Source organism: Triturus cristatus, chromosome 7 (assembly GCF_964204655.1).
Source record: "Triturus cristatus chromosome 7, aTriCri1.1, whole genome shotgun sequence".
Taxonomy (NCBI): domain Eukaryota; kingdom Metazoa; phylum Chordata; class Amphibia; order Caudata; family Salamandridae; genus Triturus; species Triturus cristatus.
In genome coordinates, this window is record NC_140590.1 from 1,196,916,552 (window position 1) to 1,196,934,082 (window position 17,531).

The window sequence follows — 17,531 nt, forward strand, 5'->3', positions numbered from 1 at the left end:
TTAATGTATGCCAGAAGTGCTAGCCCCCCCCCCCCCCAAACCCTAACCGGAGGTATAAAACCTTGGTGTATGGATGGATGACTGTCCTTTGAAACCCAAGTTAGGACCCTAGATGGTAACTGTTTTGGCATCTTGAGAATTCTCAAATACATCATGGGATTTTTCACTCTACAAGTTTATCAACTAATTGTACACTTCCTTGTTATTTCACGCCTGGACTACTGCAATATTCTTTATCTGGGCACTAAAAGTTCTGTTTTGAACCGACCGCAGGTTGTTCAAAATGCTGCTGCTAGGCTTTTTATCTCTCTCCCTAAATATGTTTAGATTCTTTCAAGTAAGCCTCACTGGTTGCCAATTGAAAAGCCTACGAAGTACAACACTGTATGCATCTCTCATAAAATCCTCCACAAGCAAGGCGCACCCAGTCTAGCTGCTTTGATGCAATCATATTTGCCTACTAGAGCTTTATGCTCCACAGATGTGAACCTGGCCTTTATACCTCACCCCATAAGAATGAATGAATCTGAAAGCAGTGCTTAATTTGTACTGGTAGTTGAAGGAGATTGGCTCTGGCCTCGTGTTTGGGGACAGGGGATTATTTTTATCATCGACTGAGCTAGAGAGAGAGAGAAAAGGGGGAAAGGAGGAGGAAGATAAAGATAGAAAAACAATGACACAGAGAGAAAAGCAAGAATGAAAAAGAAACTGCAAGAGTGAGCTAATGGGAGAGGAAGCGTAGAAGGCAAAAGAGGGAGGCCCTAGAGGGAATTACTACAAGGCAGTGCTTGGTGTTCGGCAGCTCAAGAAGTCAGCGGCACCTGCCGCGGAATATTAAAAAACACTTTGGGCCCATTCAGAAAAAAGCCCATATAATAATGGAGGTATCAGGGTGGTTGTAATGGGCCAGTACTCACCGGTACTGAGTACCAGCACTTCAGTGCTCTCCCCTGGAGTACTTCTCCTTCTGCTAGAAGAGTACCGGTAGTCGAGTGGCACCTGGGCTTAGACTCTGAGGTACATTCAGTGCAAGTGCTTCTGAGAACGAGGCTTGAGTGAAGAGTGTCTATGAGCCCTCTGACTGTCAATAGTCAATGTATTCTGGTGCAAGTTGCTGCTGCTTGCAGCCTTACATTCTAATTGGAAGCATAAGGAATTTGGAGGTAAGCGCTCCCGACAATCAGACTGTCGCTTGTCAGTTAGTGTAAGACTGCAGCTGCAACCCAGCATTAGAATATACTACTATGGACTGTCAGAGCGCCTAACGCCTTTCGGCCAAGTTTGAGTCACATGTAGAGTGCGTGCTAGCCACGTGGTATTTTTGTGTTTGTAGTTTTACATAGCGTAAACTTAACCCGGCAGATTAAAGCGCAAGCACGTTTTCTACATGAAAGTATACTTTATTGTTTTTATGGCATGGGGAGGTCAAATCCCAACATCGGGTCGACATCCTGTGATTCTGGGCAAATCACTTAATCTCCCCTTGCCATAAAAACAAGAAGCATTGCAAATGCAATAGGTCTCGCATTTGTTGAGAGTTGGAGTTATCAGCATTATAAATGTAATGTTTTGTACCTAGCCATGTTGCAGGGTGCAGTACCATATGTGGCCAACAGAGGGTCCATGGGACCTCTTTTGGGCACATATGCTACTGCAACATGGCTAGGTAAAATATCTCTTGTAATTTATTATGCTAGACTGTCGCAAGAAAGGGAAAACCGGAAATCAGTGTTGGGGTCTTTCAAGGACCAAGAAATGCATTACCAGTCCTACTATATAGTGTGTATACACAAAGAAAAGACATCTGACACCCCTAGACAGCATTCTAGCCCAGCCTCCATAGCGATTGAGAGCGAAATGTGCACTTCTACCCAACACAAGAAATGTCCTTATGTACTGTGGGCAAAAACACGCAAAATGTATGTGAGGAATGCCAAGAACAATAGTTTGGCACACAAGCTCAGCCATTGTTGAAGTGAAAGTGCGTATGGCACGCTGCAAATACAAACGGTTAGACTGTCACAGAAACAACTGCAACATAGACAGCGTAGGATGCACAAAATGCATATATACACAACACATTAATTCTCAGTAATGCACGGAATATATAAAATGTCAGCACACTGACAGAGCAAACAATAGACTCTGTGTACACATAGTTCCTAGCACAGGCAATAAAATGGAAGCACAACACGCAGTAAGTGTATTAACTTGCAATAATAAGCAGAGTCCGTGGCCCAGGGTGCAGAACCCTTGCACACCTTAAGCCCTTCACTGAGGGACAAAACACAAATTAAATTTACCCACACACACACAGACACACTCTCTTCCTCACTCTCTCCCACTTCTTGGTGTCTGATCTAAGTAGCAGCTTGTAATTAAGAAAGCATACACACTGGGAAAACACATAGGATATGGAGCCACCTAGTGGCGTTACTACATTAGCTGCATCACAAGCAGTCGCGGCCGCCACAATAAAGAGGGGGTGGGTGGAGGGGGCGCGTGCGGTGGTTTATAATAAATATATTTCAATAAAAACTTACCTGGAGCTGACCACAGCGTCGCACTCTGCACAGTCCTTCCTGGTCCCAGCAAGCACTGGGGCCACATCACAGATTCCCTGCATTCTCCACGCTGCTCTCACATGAGAGCAGCACGGGGATTGGTCTGAGCGGGCAGGAATAACGCCCTGCTCAGACCAGCGAGCCTGTGGGGTTTCTCCAGCCCAGCTGCTCAATACAGCTGGGCTGGAGAAAACCCAAGTGCGCATGTGTGTTTTGGTTGGCCTGAGACAGCCGGCCAAAACACCTATGCGCACTTAAGGAGTGGAGTGCATAGCCATTCCTTTTCCCAATGTCCCCATCTTCGGAAGCTAGCTCAGAGCCTCAAAATGGATCTAGGACATCTTAATATTTTTCATTTACTGGCACTGAGCCAGGTAGTGGGGTGACACTCCTCCATTGCGGAGGAGCCGCCACTGATCACAAGGGAAGAGGTTAGGACTTCACTGTTGGCATTTTACTTCATATCGCACTAGGAGCTCAGGGCCTGTGAAACAGAGCCGTAGCTGCGCTCCACCTAGGAAAGCACTGTGCACACATGCACCCCTTACCCACTGCACACACTGCATATCATTTATGCACACAGACCCAATGCTTAATTTATACAATAATAAGTGACTGGGCTCGGACCAGGAGGCCACAGCAGCTTTCACCACCCATTGTACCGGTCATCGCTGCGAAAACAACTACTAACAATCTCTCTCACCTGCAAGTGTGACTGTTCAGATTATTACAGCTCTCCAAAGCTAAAGGAATGGCTGGGGAGGCAGGTATTAGTATTTTTGTATGTGTATTGTATTCATAAACACACAAGGAATGGCTGGGGAGGCAGGTATTAGTATTTTTGTATGTGTATTTTATTCATAAACACACAAGGAATGGCTGGGGAGGCAGGTATTAGTATTTTTGTATGTGTTTTGTATTAATCTCTTAATTGGATGAGCTGCACCACCATGTGGCAGACTGTCATAAGTGCCAGTGCCCAGCTCCGGGAAACCAATTAGGTGGCATTGAGGAGCCCCAAACCCTTGGCTCAAATTAAGCACTGCGCAGACCTCAGCTTTAAAAATACTCACCATGTCACAGGAGTTCAATACAAGGCATACACTGCTCTCAAAAGGCACGTAATACACTTCATGTGTCTATCCACATCCTCCGCACAGCGGCAATACAGGATGTATACTGTATAGCACACACTATGAATTTTATGTAGTGACCTTTGATACTATATGCAGACTGAGTATATTAAGAATTTCATTTCTGGCTTTGCCAGAGCCTACTCCTTCAGCAAAGGGACCTTCTACGCAGGGCCGGCTCTTTCGCAGTGCGACCGGTGCGGCTGCACTGTGCGCTGACCTTTGAAGGGGGGCACTGACATCAAGGTGGGCGCTGTGTTTAGTAATAACTTTTGATTGGAGAGATGAGGGGCACATTTGCCTGGTGGTAGTGAGAATCCGAGGAGGCGGTCATGGGTTTGGGGGTGCCAAAAAGGACTGTTGCACCGGGTGCCACCAACGCTAAAGCCAGTCCTGCTTCTACGCAAGGAATTCATCTCCCTGGGAACAAGAACTTGCAGGTTGGTATTTATAGAGTGCTTAAAAAATGCGAAATCTCCTGATCTGGGACTGTCCTGTTCTCCAGCTATTCTGGAGGCGAGTGCTGCGCACGATGTCACAGGTGTGCGGGGTGTCGCTGCTGCCGGAGCCCAGGCGTTGTCTCTTGAATGTGTGGGAGCCCACAGATCTCAATCGTCAGGCGCAGGGCTGGGTGACGCTTGGGAACATGACGGCCAAACGGAACATAGCCCAAAAATGGGGAGCGGTGGAGACGCCGTTGCTATCAACATGGAAGAGCGAGATGGATAGGGCTATGTTTGCTGAGCGCTCCGTTTTTGTCAGGCGGGGTTGTCCTCGAAAGTGGGTCAGAGTGTGGGGAGCATGGAACAAGTATAGGGGTAACATATGTGATCCACCACCTCTTTCTGATGGGGAATCCTCCGATTCGGATGGCTACGGAGGCTGGGGGGTGGAGGGGAGGGTAGGCGATGCTGGTGATTGCCAGGTATCTGACCTGGGCCTATCTGAAATAATTACGACTGTGCATGGTGATTTTTCTAATGGACTATATATACGGTCTGATTCTATATCTGTTGGTTGTATTTGTTGTGAAAACAATAAAAATGTTATACAAAAAAAAAAAATGCGAAATCTCATTTTGAACATTCAGCTGGTGCAGTTCAAGAACCTGATATGAGCAAAGTTCCTTTTGAGCAGAGTTGACTAGCCCAAGCCAGGAAATGATGCAGGTTTGTCTGCTGAGTTGTAAGAGGGTACATCATGTGTAAAACCGGGAAACCTTTGATACCATCTGTCGCAGTTGTTGAGGTCATAGGACCCCCAGCAGCCAAAACAGCAGCCAAAAAAACAATGAACCAATTGGCTGAAGCATGATGATACCGGATCTCGGCATTTGGATATCGCAACATCTGGGATTTTGGTACTGTGGGTATTAATGTTGCTCCACTACACTGTGCACCTTTCTGCTCATTTTTTTTACTTTTGGGATCCATGTCTCCGTCTACTATGCATTTCAGCCTTTATTCTTTCAAAGTTTTTTATCGTATTGTGCACGATTAAGAAATTTAAAGTGGCAATGTGATCCTATTCAGGTTGGAGACGGGGTGTACTTCGTATTTTAGCCTGTGCCCCTAACAGGGGTTTCTTAAAATTATTTTACAGCTTTTGATAAATTTATGTATGTCTTCAGGTTTATGGTTTTTATTAACTAATAAACTATTTTAGACAGACTGACTAATCGACATGTGTATGTATGAGTAACATAACACAGTCTAGGACTGCAGTGTTCTGAAGACCCCTTAGGGTCAATGTGTACTTAGATCTGCAACAGTTTAGATAATTAAATATTAGCAGATTAATATAGATATATAAATACGCAAAACTGAGGTAAAAAAATGAAAATACAATTTAAATGTTAAGGGATTTTCAAAATAGAGTCTAAAAATCAAATTGCACCTTTATCTTGATCTTTGGGAGCAGCCCAAATAAAGCAAACAGAATTTACTACGAACGCTTCATGGCTTTAAATGAACCAACGGTTTGCGCCGACAAACAGAGAGCATATATTAGTGGCAAAAAAAGACAGTGTTATTCAAGCACCATAGTAGGTCACTTCGTCTTTTAAAAATAAAAATACATTTTGGAAAGACCCAGCCTTCCCATTAAAATACATTTTTTGTATATTTTTTTAACTGTAAATTAAATATTTCATAATTTGTGTATTTGTTTGAAGTATATTTGTTTCTGTATCATTGCTGTATGCCTTTGAGGCTCAAATCATAGACTTTGTTACGGCAGAAGACCCTAGCTTCCAGGAGTGATTCACTGGGCTCCACAGAAGTCAAATGCTTAAGAACAGCTGACCTAAAAGCATGTTCTGTATGAAATATGCAACTGCTATGCACTAAGCGCATACTGTGACTCCACACAGCATGTCTATTCTGCGATTGCCATGTATACTGTACACATTTATTGTATGGCCCTCACAATACTTGAAACTTCAATGCTGGTTTCTTCAGAGCACATTCAGGTCAGCTTGTATAATGCCACATAAAGGTCAAAACCAATGGCTTTGCAAGTGCTTGATTTTACTTTTACTACAGAATTACACTGTCCATTAATATTTAGTTTGTTTTCTACTATTAGACCCAGCTCGTTCTCATTGTTCATAAAATCCAGACATTATCCAGTGTGTAATTAAATTTTAAATTCATGCGCCCGTACTGCAGCACTGTAAATTCGTTGTAATGGAATCACATGCTATTTGCACCAAATACTAGTTTTAGTAAGTTAAGTTTTGCAATGAGAGACTCTGCGTAATCCATTACGCTGATGAACCCCAACTGTACTTCAAGAAAAATATTCATGACATCCACGCCCTGACAGCATGCCTCTACACCAATACTGGCTGAAAGGCAAATTTCTGATCTTGAATCCAGAAGTATACAAATTCCTTCTCTCCTCCTTGTTGGCATTTGGGTCTGGCTCTACTGAATTATCCTAACCTCAGTGGCTCCGCCTCTTCTCCTGCACCATCGGTTAAATCACTGGGACTCACCACTGAACATTCACTCTCATGTATCCCACACATTAACAAGATTGCCAAACCACACTCATGTATCCCACATATTAACAAGATTGCCAAACCACACTCATGTATCCCACACATTAACAAGATTTACCAAACCACACTCATGTATCCCACACATTAACAAGACTGCCAAACCAGCAAAGTGTCCTCTACATGCGTTTAAGAAGGTATGTCACCTACACCCTTCCAGCTCCCTGAAGGCAACAGTGCAGGCTTTTGTCATATCCAGGCTGGATTTTGGTAACTCCTTACTAGCTGGAGTTACCCCATCACACATTGCCCCAATCAAAGCTATCTTTCACTCAGCGGCAATAATGGCTCATAATGAAATCCAAAAATTAGACGGCATCACTATAATTCCTATTGACCTAAACTGGCTTCCCTTACAGGCTAGGATATGTTTCAAGCTCTGTGCCCATAAAGCCATACATGGAAACTGTCCTCCATATGTAGCAGAACTAGTAACCATCTCAAGGGGATACAAAGGCCCGAGAAGCAAAGGCTCTTTGTTGCTAGGGTTCCCAAATTCTTCACCAGCAAGAAAACAATCTTTCTCTGGAGCAGTTGTTACCACACAGAAACCTACCACCGGTAAATCTTGGAAAGCTCACACTTACTACTTTGAGGAGACAACTCGAAATGCAACTGTTCAAACAATTTCTAACCCAATGGCAACATATTTCAGAGGAAGGTTGCATCAATATAGATAATGTGAATTGGTCACATTTTTGACACCCAGCCTATTTACTCTGCTTAAAGGTAGTTCATATAGTGTGGTCGTCTTTTTTGTGATCTGCAGTTTATTTCCTTCTCCAGTCTAGGGGCAACCAGCAGATTTTACACAATAGGTATAGATTGCCTTCTTTGAGTAAATTGTAAATGTGTTTAATACAGATCCTAGTACCAACGCATATGGTTTGTTTAATGTTTGTCTAATTAAAAAAAAAATAATCCAGAAGTCTACAAATTCCTTCTCTTCTCCTTGTTAGCATTTGGATCTGGCTCTACTGAATTGCCTTAACCTTTCTTAAAACAGAAGAAGAAAAGGTAAGGAGTTTTCTGATCCAGTTGAATGTGAGAGAGAGAATAATAACAGCCTGATCTAATTTTGCACCTGGGGCCAAATGATACATACAATGCATTTTATTCGATTGCACCGGCGCACCTTTTAAAAAGGTGCGCCCCGCGCAATCAAGGAAAATGCGCCATATTAGGGTGAATGCACTGCCCCCAGGGCAGCCGCAAACTCGCACTGCCCCCAGGGCAGCGCATGCCTGTGAAAAACAGAGCGGCTGCTTTAAAGCCGCTCCGTATTTTCACAGTGCAGGCGGTACACGTCTGCACTTTTTAAGGGGATTAGAGATCCCCTTGCAGGCGGGTGAAGTCAGTGACTGCACCCACCTGCAAGGGGGTGTCTGGGGTTCCATGGGACCCCCTTTCTCCCGCCATAAGGCTGCAATCAGGGGGCGCACTGACAGGGCGCCACCTCCTAGGTGGCGCACTGTCAGTGCACCTCCTAGAGCTTCTTTGCCTCTGCACCCACATCTGTAATACAGAGTGGGTGCAGAGACAAAGGAATTCCCTCATTTGCATGGGGCCATGCCCCCATGCAAATGAGGGAACTCCCTTTTGAGGAAGTGCTGGCGCTGTAGGTGAAAATAGAAAAGAAACTGAATCTATACCTAGTACCAGCAAAGATAACCTGTCTTTTTTAGAACAACAACAATTCCACACGAATCAAGGGCGCGGCAGAGGGGGGGGGGGGGAGAGCGGGTTTTTACTCGCAGAATCCCCACCAGAAACGTCCCTATATGAGACCAAGGAGCCAAGTAAACTGGGATTAGAAACAAAAGCTCCTATCATTAACCTCTCCAGTAAAACTTTATCTGACATAGAAACGTCCCTATTGGAGAAAGGATTAGGTTTTGCCATCTGCACCCCCATAGATAAATTTAGTCTGGAAAGAGACTTACAATGTTTTTTTAGAAAAATTAGACTTAATGATTTCTTTAAAGGAAAAGAATTTACGAACACGCAGAGTAACAATAAGTCAGGTTTAAAACCCAAATCGTCTTGGACACCACCCATTAGCCTCGTAAATAAAAAAAATAGAGATATTTGAAAAAGTAATAGAAAGTAGTATAGATGATCTTTTGACCAAAAAATGTGGTACCAAAGGAATTTAACCAGCTCAGAAACCAATGCCTTAAAAAACTTAGAGAATTGCACTGACCTTACCATCAAACCAGGAGATAAAGGAGGGAGCATCGTGGTGATGGACACAACAGACTATAACAACAGAATGCTCAATCTCCTCAATAACCCAGCCCACTATCAAAAAACAAATAGAGAGGAGTGGTTGCTTTTGATTAATAAAGTAACTAGACTGTTGGATCATGCTAAAGAGGATAACACAATATGCGGGGAAGAATATGACTTCCTGAGAAATACGAATCCCAAAATACCTGCCATTTATGGCTTACCAAAAGTACATAAAAACCTTGAAGATCCCCCGATGAGACCCATTGTCTCAAGTTTAGACTCATTAACAGAACCCCTTAGCAAATACGTAGACAGATTCCTGCAAACTATGGTGACACAACAAAAAGCCTACATAAAGGACACAACAGCTATGATTAAGAAAGTTGAGAACCTAGCATTCAATTGTGAAACACAGTGGTTGGTGACTATGGACATAGAAGCTCTCTATACCAATATACCACAAAATGACACCATCGCGATGCTCGAAGGCCTTTTAGCTACAGACACAGGAGATATGTCAGCCCACTCAACATTCATATTGGACTGTGTAGAAATTATTTTGAAAAACAACATTTCTATTCAGAACTGAATATTATAAACAAATCAAAAGGTACCAGCATGAGCGCGACCTGTGCTCCTAGTCTAGCTTGCCTATATGTAGCGGACTTTGAAAAGAACCACATCTACAACGAAGCTGCTCCTTTTTTTGAAAACATCACATGATGGTCAAGATATATAGATTGTTTTCTTTATTTGGACAGGCTCAGAAGAAATACTAAAAGAATGTATTGAATGGTTAAACCTAGGAGATACCAATCTAAAATTTACATCGACAATTAACAAAAGCCATTGCGACTTCCTAGACATTAAAATTAAACATCAAAATGGCACATTACAAGTAGAGCTTTTTACAAAACCCACAGATAGAAACACAATGCTTCATTATCAAAGCAACCATCCCAAATGTCAGAAGGATAACATTCCATTCGGACAATATTTGAGAATAAAACGCAATTGCACAAATATAAGAGACTTTAATTATCATGCAGATATTTTAACCAGAAAACTGCTAGATAGAGGGTACCCAAAAAGGCTGACTAAACAAGCTTATAAAAGAGCCAAATATTATGACAGAGAATCCCTCTTCAAAGAAAAAGAAGATCAACCTCAACAACAACTTCCCCTCATTTTTGTTACTAATTTCAGCAGTGCCAGTAATAAAGTGAAAAACATCATAACTAGAAACTGGCACTTACTAAATGAGAAAAACGATGTGCGACTTCCCAAACCTATGTTCTCATTCAGACGGAATCGCACCATTAGAAATCATGTGGTTCATACGTATAGGAATGAACCAACATGCAAACAACGCAGTATAACTAACGCTCCTTTCCCAGTAGGTAATTTCCCATGCAATTCTTGTAAAAACTGCAACAATATGATCAAAGGCAAGGAGATTACATATATGGGAATCTCACATAAATTAAAGAGCTTTATCAACTGCAGGACTAAAGATATTATCTATACGATAATATGCCCATGTAACAAAGGTTACATTGGTGAAACGTCACGCGAAATAATGACCAGAATAACAGAGCACAAATCAGCCATTAGGACTAAGAAGAGAACAGCACCTTTAGTGGAACACTGGATAGAACAAAACCATTCTGTAGAAGATCTCAAATGATGTGGAATAGAAATCACTCAAGTGAATGCCCGTGGCGGGAACCATGAAATTAAGAGAAAAAACCGTGAACAATTCTACATGTCCCGATTCAACACATACAAAACTGGGCTAAATAATAAAGAAGAGTGGGAGAGACTCATCTAAATATATAAAAAAACTATAAAATCACTTGAAGAGTGCGGACTTAAGCTGCCCCTACCCAGGCAGTTTTTCACTGATCTTATCCTCCCAGAAAAGAAAAAAAGAATGTGTTGTAATGTGAAGTTTTTAAGATAACTTGTCATTTCGAATCACCCCACCGTAGACTCATGATTGTATAAATCGTTCTTAAATAACAGATACTCACTTAATAGGATGAAACAAAACAATAACGATAAACATCTTAGGTTATCTCTACCATTAATAGTCCTTTAATAGTTCTTAGCAACAAGGTCCCAATTGATTTAGGATATTACTTAGCTTGCTAACAAAGCAGCAACGACAACCATCATAAATTGTCCATATGACACATTGGGTTAGAAAATGAACTAACGAGTCTACCCATAACTGGGCAAGACTTTACTAATATGTTTGGCAATGATAATCATGCCTCAAATAATTTAGTATTATACTCATAGCTCACCACAAAATAATAACGATAACTATCACAAGTTACCCGCAAAACACATTTTATTAGTATACGAAGCTATGAATTAAATTTCAAATTCGGCAAAAATTATATCTATATGTTTAACATGGCTAAGTATTAGTCGCTGTAACCGGCTGATGAACGGGATATACCCATGTCCAATACTGAACAATGCCCAGCTATAAACCATAAGCAATAACTTCAAAGATGGCCGCTGAATTAACGATGTCATTATAACATTTTACAAAGAAAATTTCAAACCTGTATATAATAGGATTTGGAGTTAACTACATCATTTGATATTCATAAAAACTTCCTTAAAGAATAAGATATATGTCTATGCTAGAAAACAACCAGTATGACGTGACTATATATATCGCTATCAACGAGATGGGTAACATTACCATCTTAAGATGGCCGCCACTATTTAGATAATGACGACAAAAATTAAACATAGCAAATTGCGTGAGCGAATTAGAAATTAAATGGTAAACTATACATCCCCTCTTTAGAAAATTAGGGAAGTAAGTCGCAAAAGGAGTGATATACAACTAGACCAATTAGATCAGTGACGTAAGGACCGGGTGGACAAAAGGATATAAATAGTCCGATGCCCCGGAAGTTCATTACAAGAAGATTTCCGGAGATTCGTTTGGAGCAGGGAGGCCGCAGAAACCATATCGGGTAAGTCTATAATAATCTAGCCTATATTAGTGAGCATTTGTCTGCGGTAGTTTTAAGAGTTATACCGCTATTATGAAGACAGCCATACGATAGAGGCATGCAAACAGCAACCTTAAGAGCTAGAGTTTGTGTATAACGACTAGATGAAGGTAGATGTAAAAGACATACCGTGGGAAAGATTACATCACTTGATATTTATAAAAACTTCCTTAAAGTAAAGAATAAGAGATATGTCTATGCTAGAAAACAACCAGTATGACGCGACCATATATATCGCTATTAATGAAATGGATAATATTACCATCTTAAGATGGCCGCCACCATTTAGACAACGGTGACAAAAATTAAAACATAGCAAATTACATGAGCGAATTAGAAATTAAATCGTAACAAACTATACATCCCCTCCTTTTAAAAAAATTTAAAAATTTTTTAAAACTATGGAAGTAAGTCGCAAAAGGAGGGTATACAACTTGACAAATTAGATCAGTGAGGTAAGGACCGGGTAAACTAAAGGATACAAATAGTCCGTTGCCCTGGAAGTTCATTACAAGAAGATTTCAGGAGATTCGTGTGTAGCAGGGAGGCCGTAGAAACCATATCGGGTAATTCTACAATAATCTAGCCGATATTAGTGAGCAATAGTCTGCGGAAGTGTTAAGAGTTATACCACTATTATAAAGACAGCCATACGATAGAGGCATGCAAACAGCAACTTTAAGAGCTATAGTATGTGTGGAACGATTAGATGAAGGTAGATGCAAAAGACATACCGTGGGAAAGACTACTCGGTAAACCATAAAGCTTCCTAAAGTAGTAACAACTTAAGTGTATCGCGAATAACAATAACATGACAGAAATGAAGGTTCTGAAATATCCCGTTACCAAATGGAATATATAGTGACAGGAAGAAGAGGACATCTACAACTAAAATATGCCTCAATGAATTTCTAATATAGCCTATAAGATTAAACAGCAAAGTATAGATGAGATATTAGGTATATAGAGACTAACAGAGTTGTACAATCAATTCCACAGACACTATCCTAACGGAATTATCGCCACCCCAAGCGCGAATTGAGAAAGCGCATACAGACAAGAATCTAAACAAGAACAGAGTGGGAATCTTGAAAGAAGAACCAACTCTGGGCCATCTGATCGGTATCCATGGATCTAATGGTAAGGAGTGATCATTTTGTAACACGGTATAGTAAGCTTCCAACAAAAAGCAAATCCCTCTAGCCTCTCCCCATTTTTTCTATAACAAATACAGGACTAAAAATGAAGAGATATAAGTTAACATAATCAAAAAATACAAAACACAGTAACCAAGAGGAAATTATACGGTGGCTCCTACGAATCCAAACAGAAATCACAGAAATATAAGGTATGAATTCCTATTATATTAAGGAACTTTTATTACTTCCGAACAGCATCTATTAGTAACTAAGCAAACTCTGTATTAATACTAGAGAAAGATGTATACAGTGGTGGCGGAGTACAAGGATAATACAGACACGCTACCTCAAATAAACAAGAAGATCCACAAATAGAGAGGTATGGCGTTTTTATATATAACATTGATACACTAATGGGTATGCCCTTGAAATTTACTTGGATATAAGCCTATGCATAAAAACTATAAGATTTATGCATAAATATTAGAAGACTGATAAATAAGGACAGATAATAAACTGATATTTCCCATTAGAATATATCTTGACAAATTCTAACTGTTGATATGTTGCCCTCGGAAATCCATTAAATTCAGAGAACGAAGCAAGACAAAATAGAAACCGTTATAAATTCTTTCATCGAATGATTTCTAATTTAAGAATTTCTCTGCCACACAGATGTATGTTGAATGTTGTTAGTCCTGAAGAAGGTGCTAATCATAAAGAAATCACCGAAACGCTGCGTCAACACTTTTTTAACAACCCCACAGACAAGAATAAAAGAACTGTATAACTGTATAGATTTTAATTTTGTGTATTTATTTGTATTATTGTTTTTAAACATGCGTACTGACTATATCAAGCTGAAATACAGTCCGTCTATTTTTAACAAATGTTGAAAGATTTAGATTGTAACTAATTAAAGGAGGGAGAGGAAGATATCTTCCTAAACATAAAGTGGCCAGAAGTATAAACTGTTATCATAGATTTTGTCAATAAATGTTTAATATTTTTTATATATTTGGGCTTTTTGCTTGCTTGTTCTCCAACGATCTGATCTGAACCAGAGGGCAACATTAGAATCTGAATACAAACTGTATTCTAGGAGCGCATTGCTTCCTCCTGGATGCTAAAAAACCAATAGGGACTCTATTGTTTTTGAACAGTGGCGCTGTAGGTGTGCCAGCCCTTTCAATATTACAAAAGGGGACGCACAAGCAACTTCGGCCCCTTCTGTAATACCAAAGTGCCCTGGGGAGTGCAAAGCGGGTGCAAACGCCCATTGCACCCAGGGGCTCTTCTATATATGGACCCTGGTCTACTAAACCCAGGTCCCAAACCAGTCTGTTTTTTGCAGGCCTACTACTTTGTAAACCTCCCTATATTCTGCGCTGTGACTGATGTACTCAGTCACATTGAAAATGCCCATTTGCAGTAAGTCCTGGCTCATTCATATGTACGAAGCAAGAGCCTTTTTGTGACTCTCTGTGAATGGCTGCATGTGCAGCGATGGAGGCAGGCATGGGACAGCAAACCTTGAGCTCTTTGAAAGCAGTCCCTGTAGTTTAAAAACCATGCCATGGAGGGGCATGTGGTGCCCTATGACCACTGTCGCCTCCCTCTGATGCTGGCAGGCACCATTCACAACATAACGCTACCACTTGGGACTTTGCTAGATCTCTCACAATTCCTTTTTGGCTCTCTGCAACTAAACAGTATGATGAAACTTATTTCATAGTCTGTGATCTCAGTATATTCACCTTAGTATTGAGGATCTATGGATTCCATTAGATGTAGAGTCAAGGGTGAATGGTTGATACAGCGGTCCCCATTAATATAGTTTAACACAATAGCTTTCTTACAATACAATGAAAGAACAAATACACATATTGTATGTGCAACATATAGACGTCTGTACAGAAGGCTAGTTTCTTACTCCTTTGTAAATCCTGTAGGGGTTGTACGCCTCGTCCATCTCAGATACAGGACACTGGTGATGGGGTCCATAAAGGAACTGGCTTGAAATGTACCACTGCATCTCCATTCCCTGAGGAGAAAAGACAGTAAATTGGCAAATTCATGTATGATGTTTGCTATTAGCAAAGTTAGCATGTTTCACTTGTGATGACATTCGGTCCTTGAAGTCTCTTACCCACACTGTTTAGCAGTAAACCTCAGGATCACTTCAATTGTGCTTGCAATTCTTGTGCTCAGAGCGATGAGGACCTCAAACACCTATATGCTCCCTGTACCACAACTCCCATTGATCCCGTACTGGATGGTACGGATGGGTGGCAGGAAGGAAGACTAGCAGACCTCAGATGATATTTGGAGAGCTCCAATACCAATTTTATTAAACAAAAAGGTAAAGAGTCTCTTCTACAAAATATCTAAGTTCTTCTGGGAAGTTTGCACCTTTGCTGCGCTTACTGGAGGTTTTCCCCCTTCACTTTGGATGCTGCTATCAGATCCACATCACTTTGACTTCTACCTTGATATCATATGTCTCCACCGAGGGGTGTCTATTGATGTGCTTACTTTCAGAGATGGAATCCATCCTGGCAAGGAAAGATCATCTAGTTACCACTGTTTACACCAGACATGAAATTCCATACATGGTGCAAAACGTAGTTTGCTGGTATCTTGCAAGAGTTTTGTTTTTACCCAGAACATGTGATATACAGGTAGGAGACTGGTTCAATGAGAAAATTTCTCTTGGCAAGACATGTTCTGCATGCATCAATCTCCCACACGTGAAAATGACAAAAAAGTTGAAGGAAGTTTACATATTTCACACAGAACAAAATTCACTAATGTCATTAATTTCATCTGGGCTACTAGAATCTCATGCAGGCCTACGAGCAAACTATCAAAGGAACTGTCCTTGCCTGTCTACTATCAACAAAAAGCTTGGATCAGCCAAAATGAAAACTATTAGGTGTTGGAAAGGTTAGTGAAGTTGGGTGAAATGGACTTTGTCTCTTTGTGGCCACCAAGACATTTTCTGCAAGCATCAGTTAAGGGTTTGGGTATAGGATTATGGGTTTGGGTGTAAGGTTACGAGTTTTGGGAAGCAGGGTAAGGAATAGGGTAAAGAATTATGGTTTAAAAGTTCGTGGAATAGAGGTTAAAGGTTTAAGGATTAGCGATTTAGGAGTTAAGGGTATTGGGTCTGAAGTTAGAAGTTTAGAGTATTGGGTTAAGGATTTTTGTACTTGATTTACGGGTTCAGGGGGTTAAGAATATCGGTTAAAGGTATAGTGTAAAGAGTTAAGGATATAGGGTTTGGGGTAAAGACCTAAGTGTTACAGGTTGAAGATTTATTAGTTAAGAGTTTAAGGTTTAAAGGATTTGGGGTTTGTAGGCAGAGGTTAAGGGTATAATGTGAAGGGTATAGATCTAAGGGTTTGGGGTAGTGGTTAGGAGTATAGAGTTAACGCACAAGATAACATTTGTTTAGTTTTGCAGTTGGAATGTGTTTCATTTAGTTGTGCTGGCGAGTGTGGCAGCTATTTTAGCATGCCTGTGAAAAAATAGGGAGTCTTTCTAACACTGCAAATAATTCATTTCAATAGCTCAGATTTCAATTACAAAGTGTTCAAATGAACCGCTGATTTTTCTCAGTAAAAAATTCAAATTTACAAGGTACAGCCCTTGAAGGAGTGGTTGAGCGAGAGCACGCAGCGGAGGGATCCTCCAGGCTGGGGCTTTGTGACTTAGGACGAAACTACCATTGGGACACTGCCAGAGGGTCTGCCCCAAGCAAGGCTGGATTGGGAACAGCAACCAGCCCTGGCAGGTTGCTGCTCAACCGGCCCTGGGAGCGGGCCCCCCTCCAGCCCACCGGGGAAAAGCCCACTATGGGCAGTCTGGCCCTGGCTCCAGGGCTGCGATAGGATGATTACGACACGAGTCACGGGGGTCTGTTCCCCATAACTCCAAGGGACAAAGTAGCTTGGGCTTCAAGAGATTTGAAATTACCTAAAAGGAAAGAGATCCTTGTGGCCTGGCATTATAGAATGCCAGGCAGCAGGGTAGTGTGTCTTGGTCCCCCACTACTCTGTCCCATTATGTGTAGAAGGTAGTAGGGCATGGACTGAGTCGCACTCCACCAATGACTGTGTATCAGTCTCGCATTGCTCGGATGCATAGAGCAGTTGACGCCCTCCTGAAAGACGGGAGCACTTTGAGTGCCCACCTCAACATCAGAGCCAGGCCTGATGTCTCATGCAAGTGAACAGGAGAACCCTCAGTGGGGTCACTTGATTCTTAAACTCAGTGAGGAAAACCCACAGGGTCATACATCGAAAAAGTCACAGGGCGCTAGTAAGAGACATGCAGAGGATCTTCTTCCCAACAGATGGAAT

General features: G+C 41.4%; 1 protein-coding gene across 3 annotated transcripts in view; it reads right to left on the reverse strand.

Annotated features, from left to right (window-relative positions):
* The window catches only part of LOC146811589 (uncharacterized), a 256,867-nt gene that overhangs the window by 104,356 nt on the left and 134,980 nt on the right, over nt 1–17,531 (reverse strand). For all 3 annotated transcript variants that reach the window (XM_085618574.1, XM_085618575.1, XM_085618576.1), the window contains exon 5: nt 15,101–15,211. In XM_085618574.1, the coding sequence (XP_085474700.1) occupies nt 15,101–15,211 (111 nt within the window). The remainder of the gene's footprint in view (nt 1–15,100; nt 15,212–17,531) is intronic.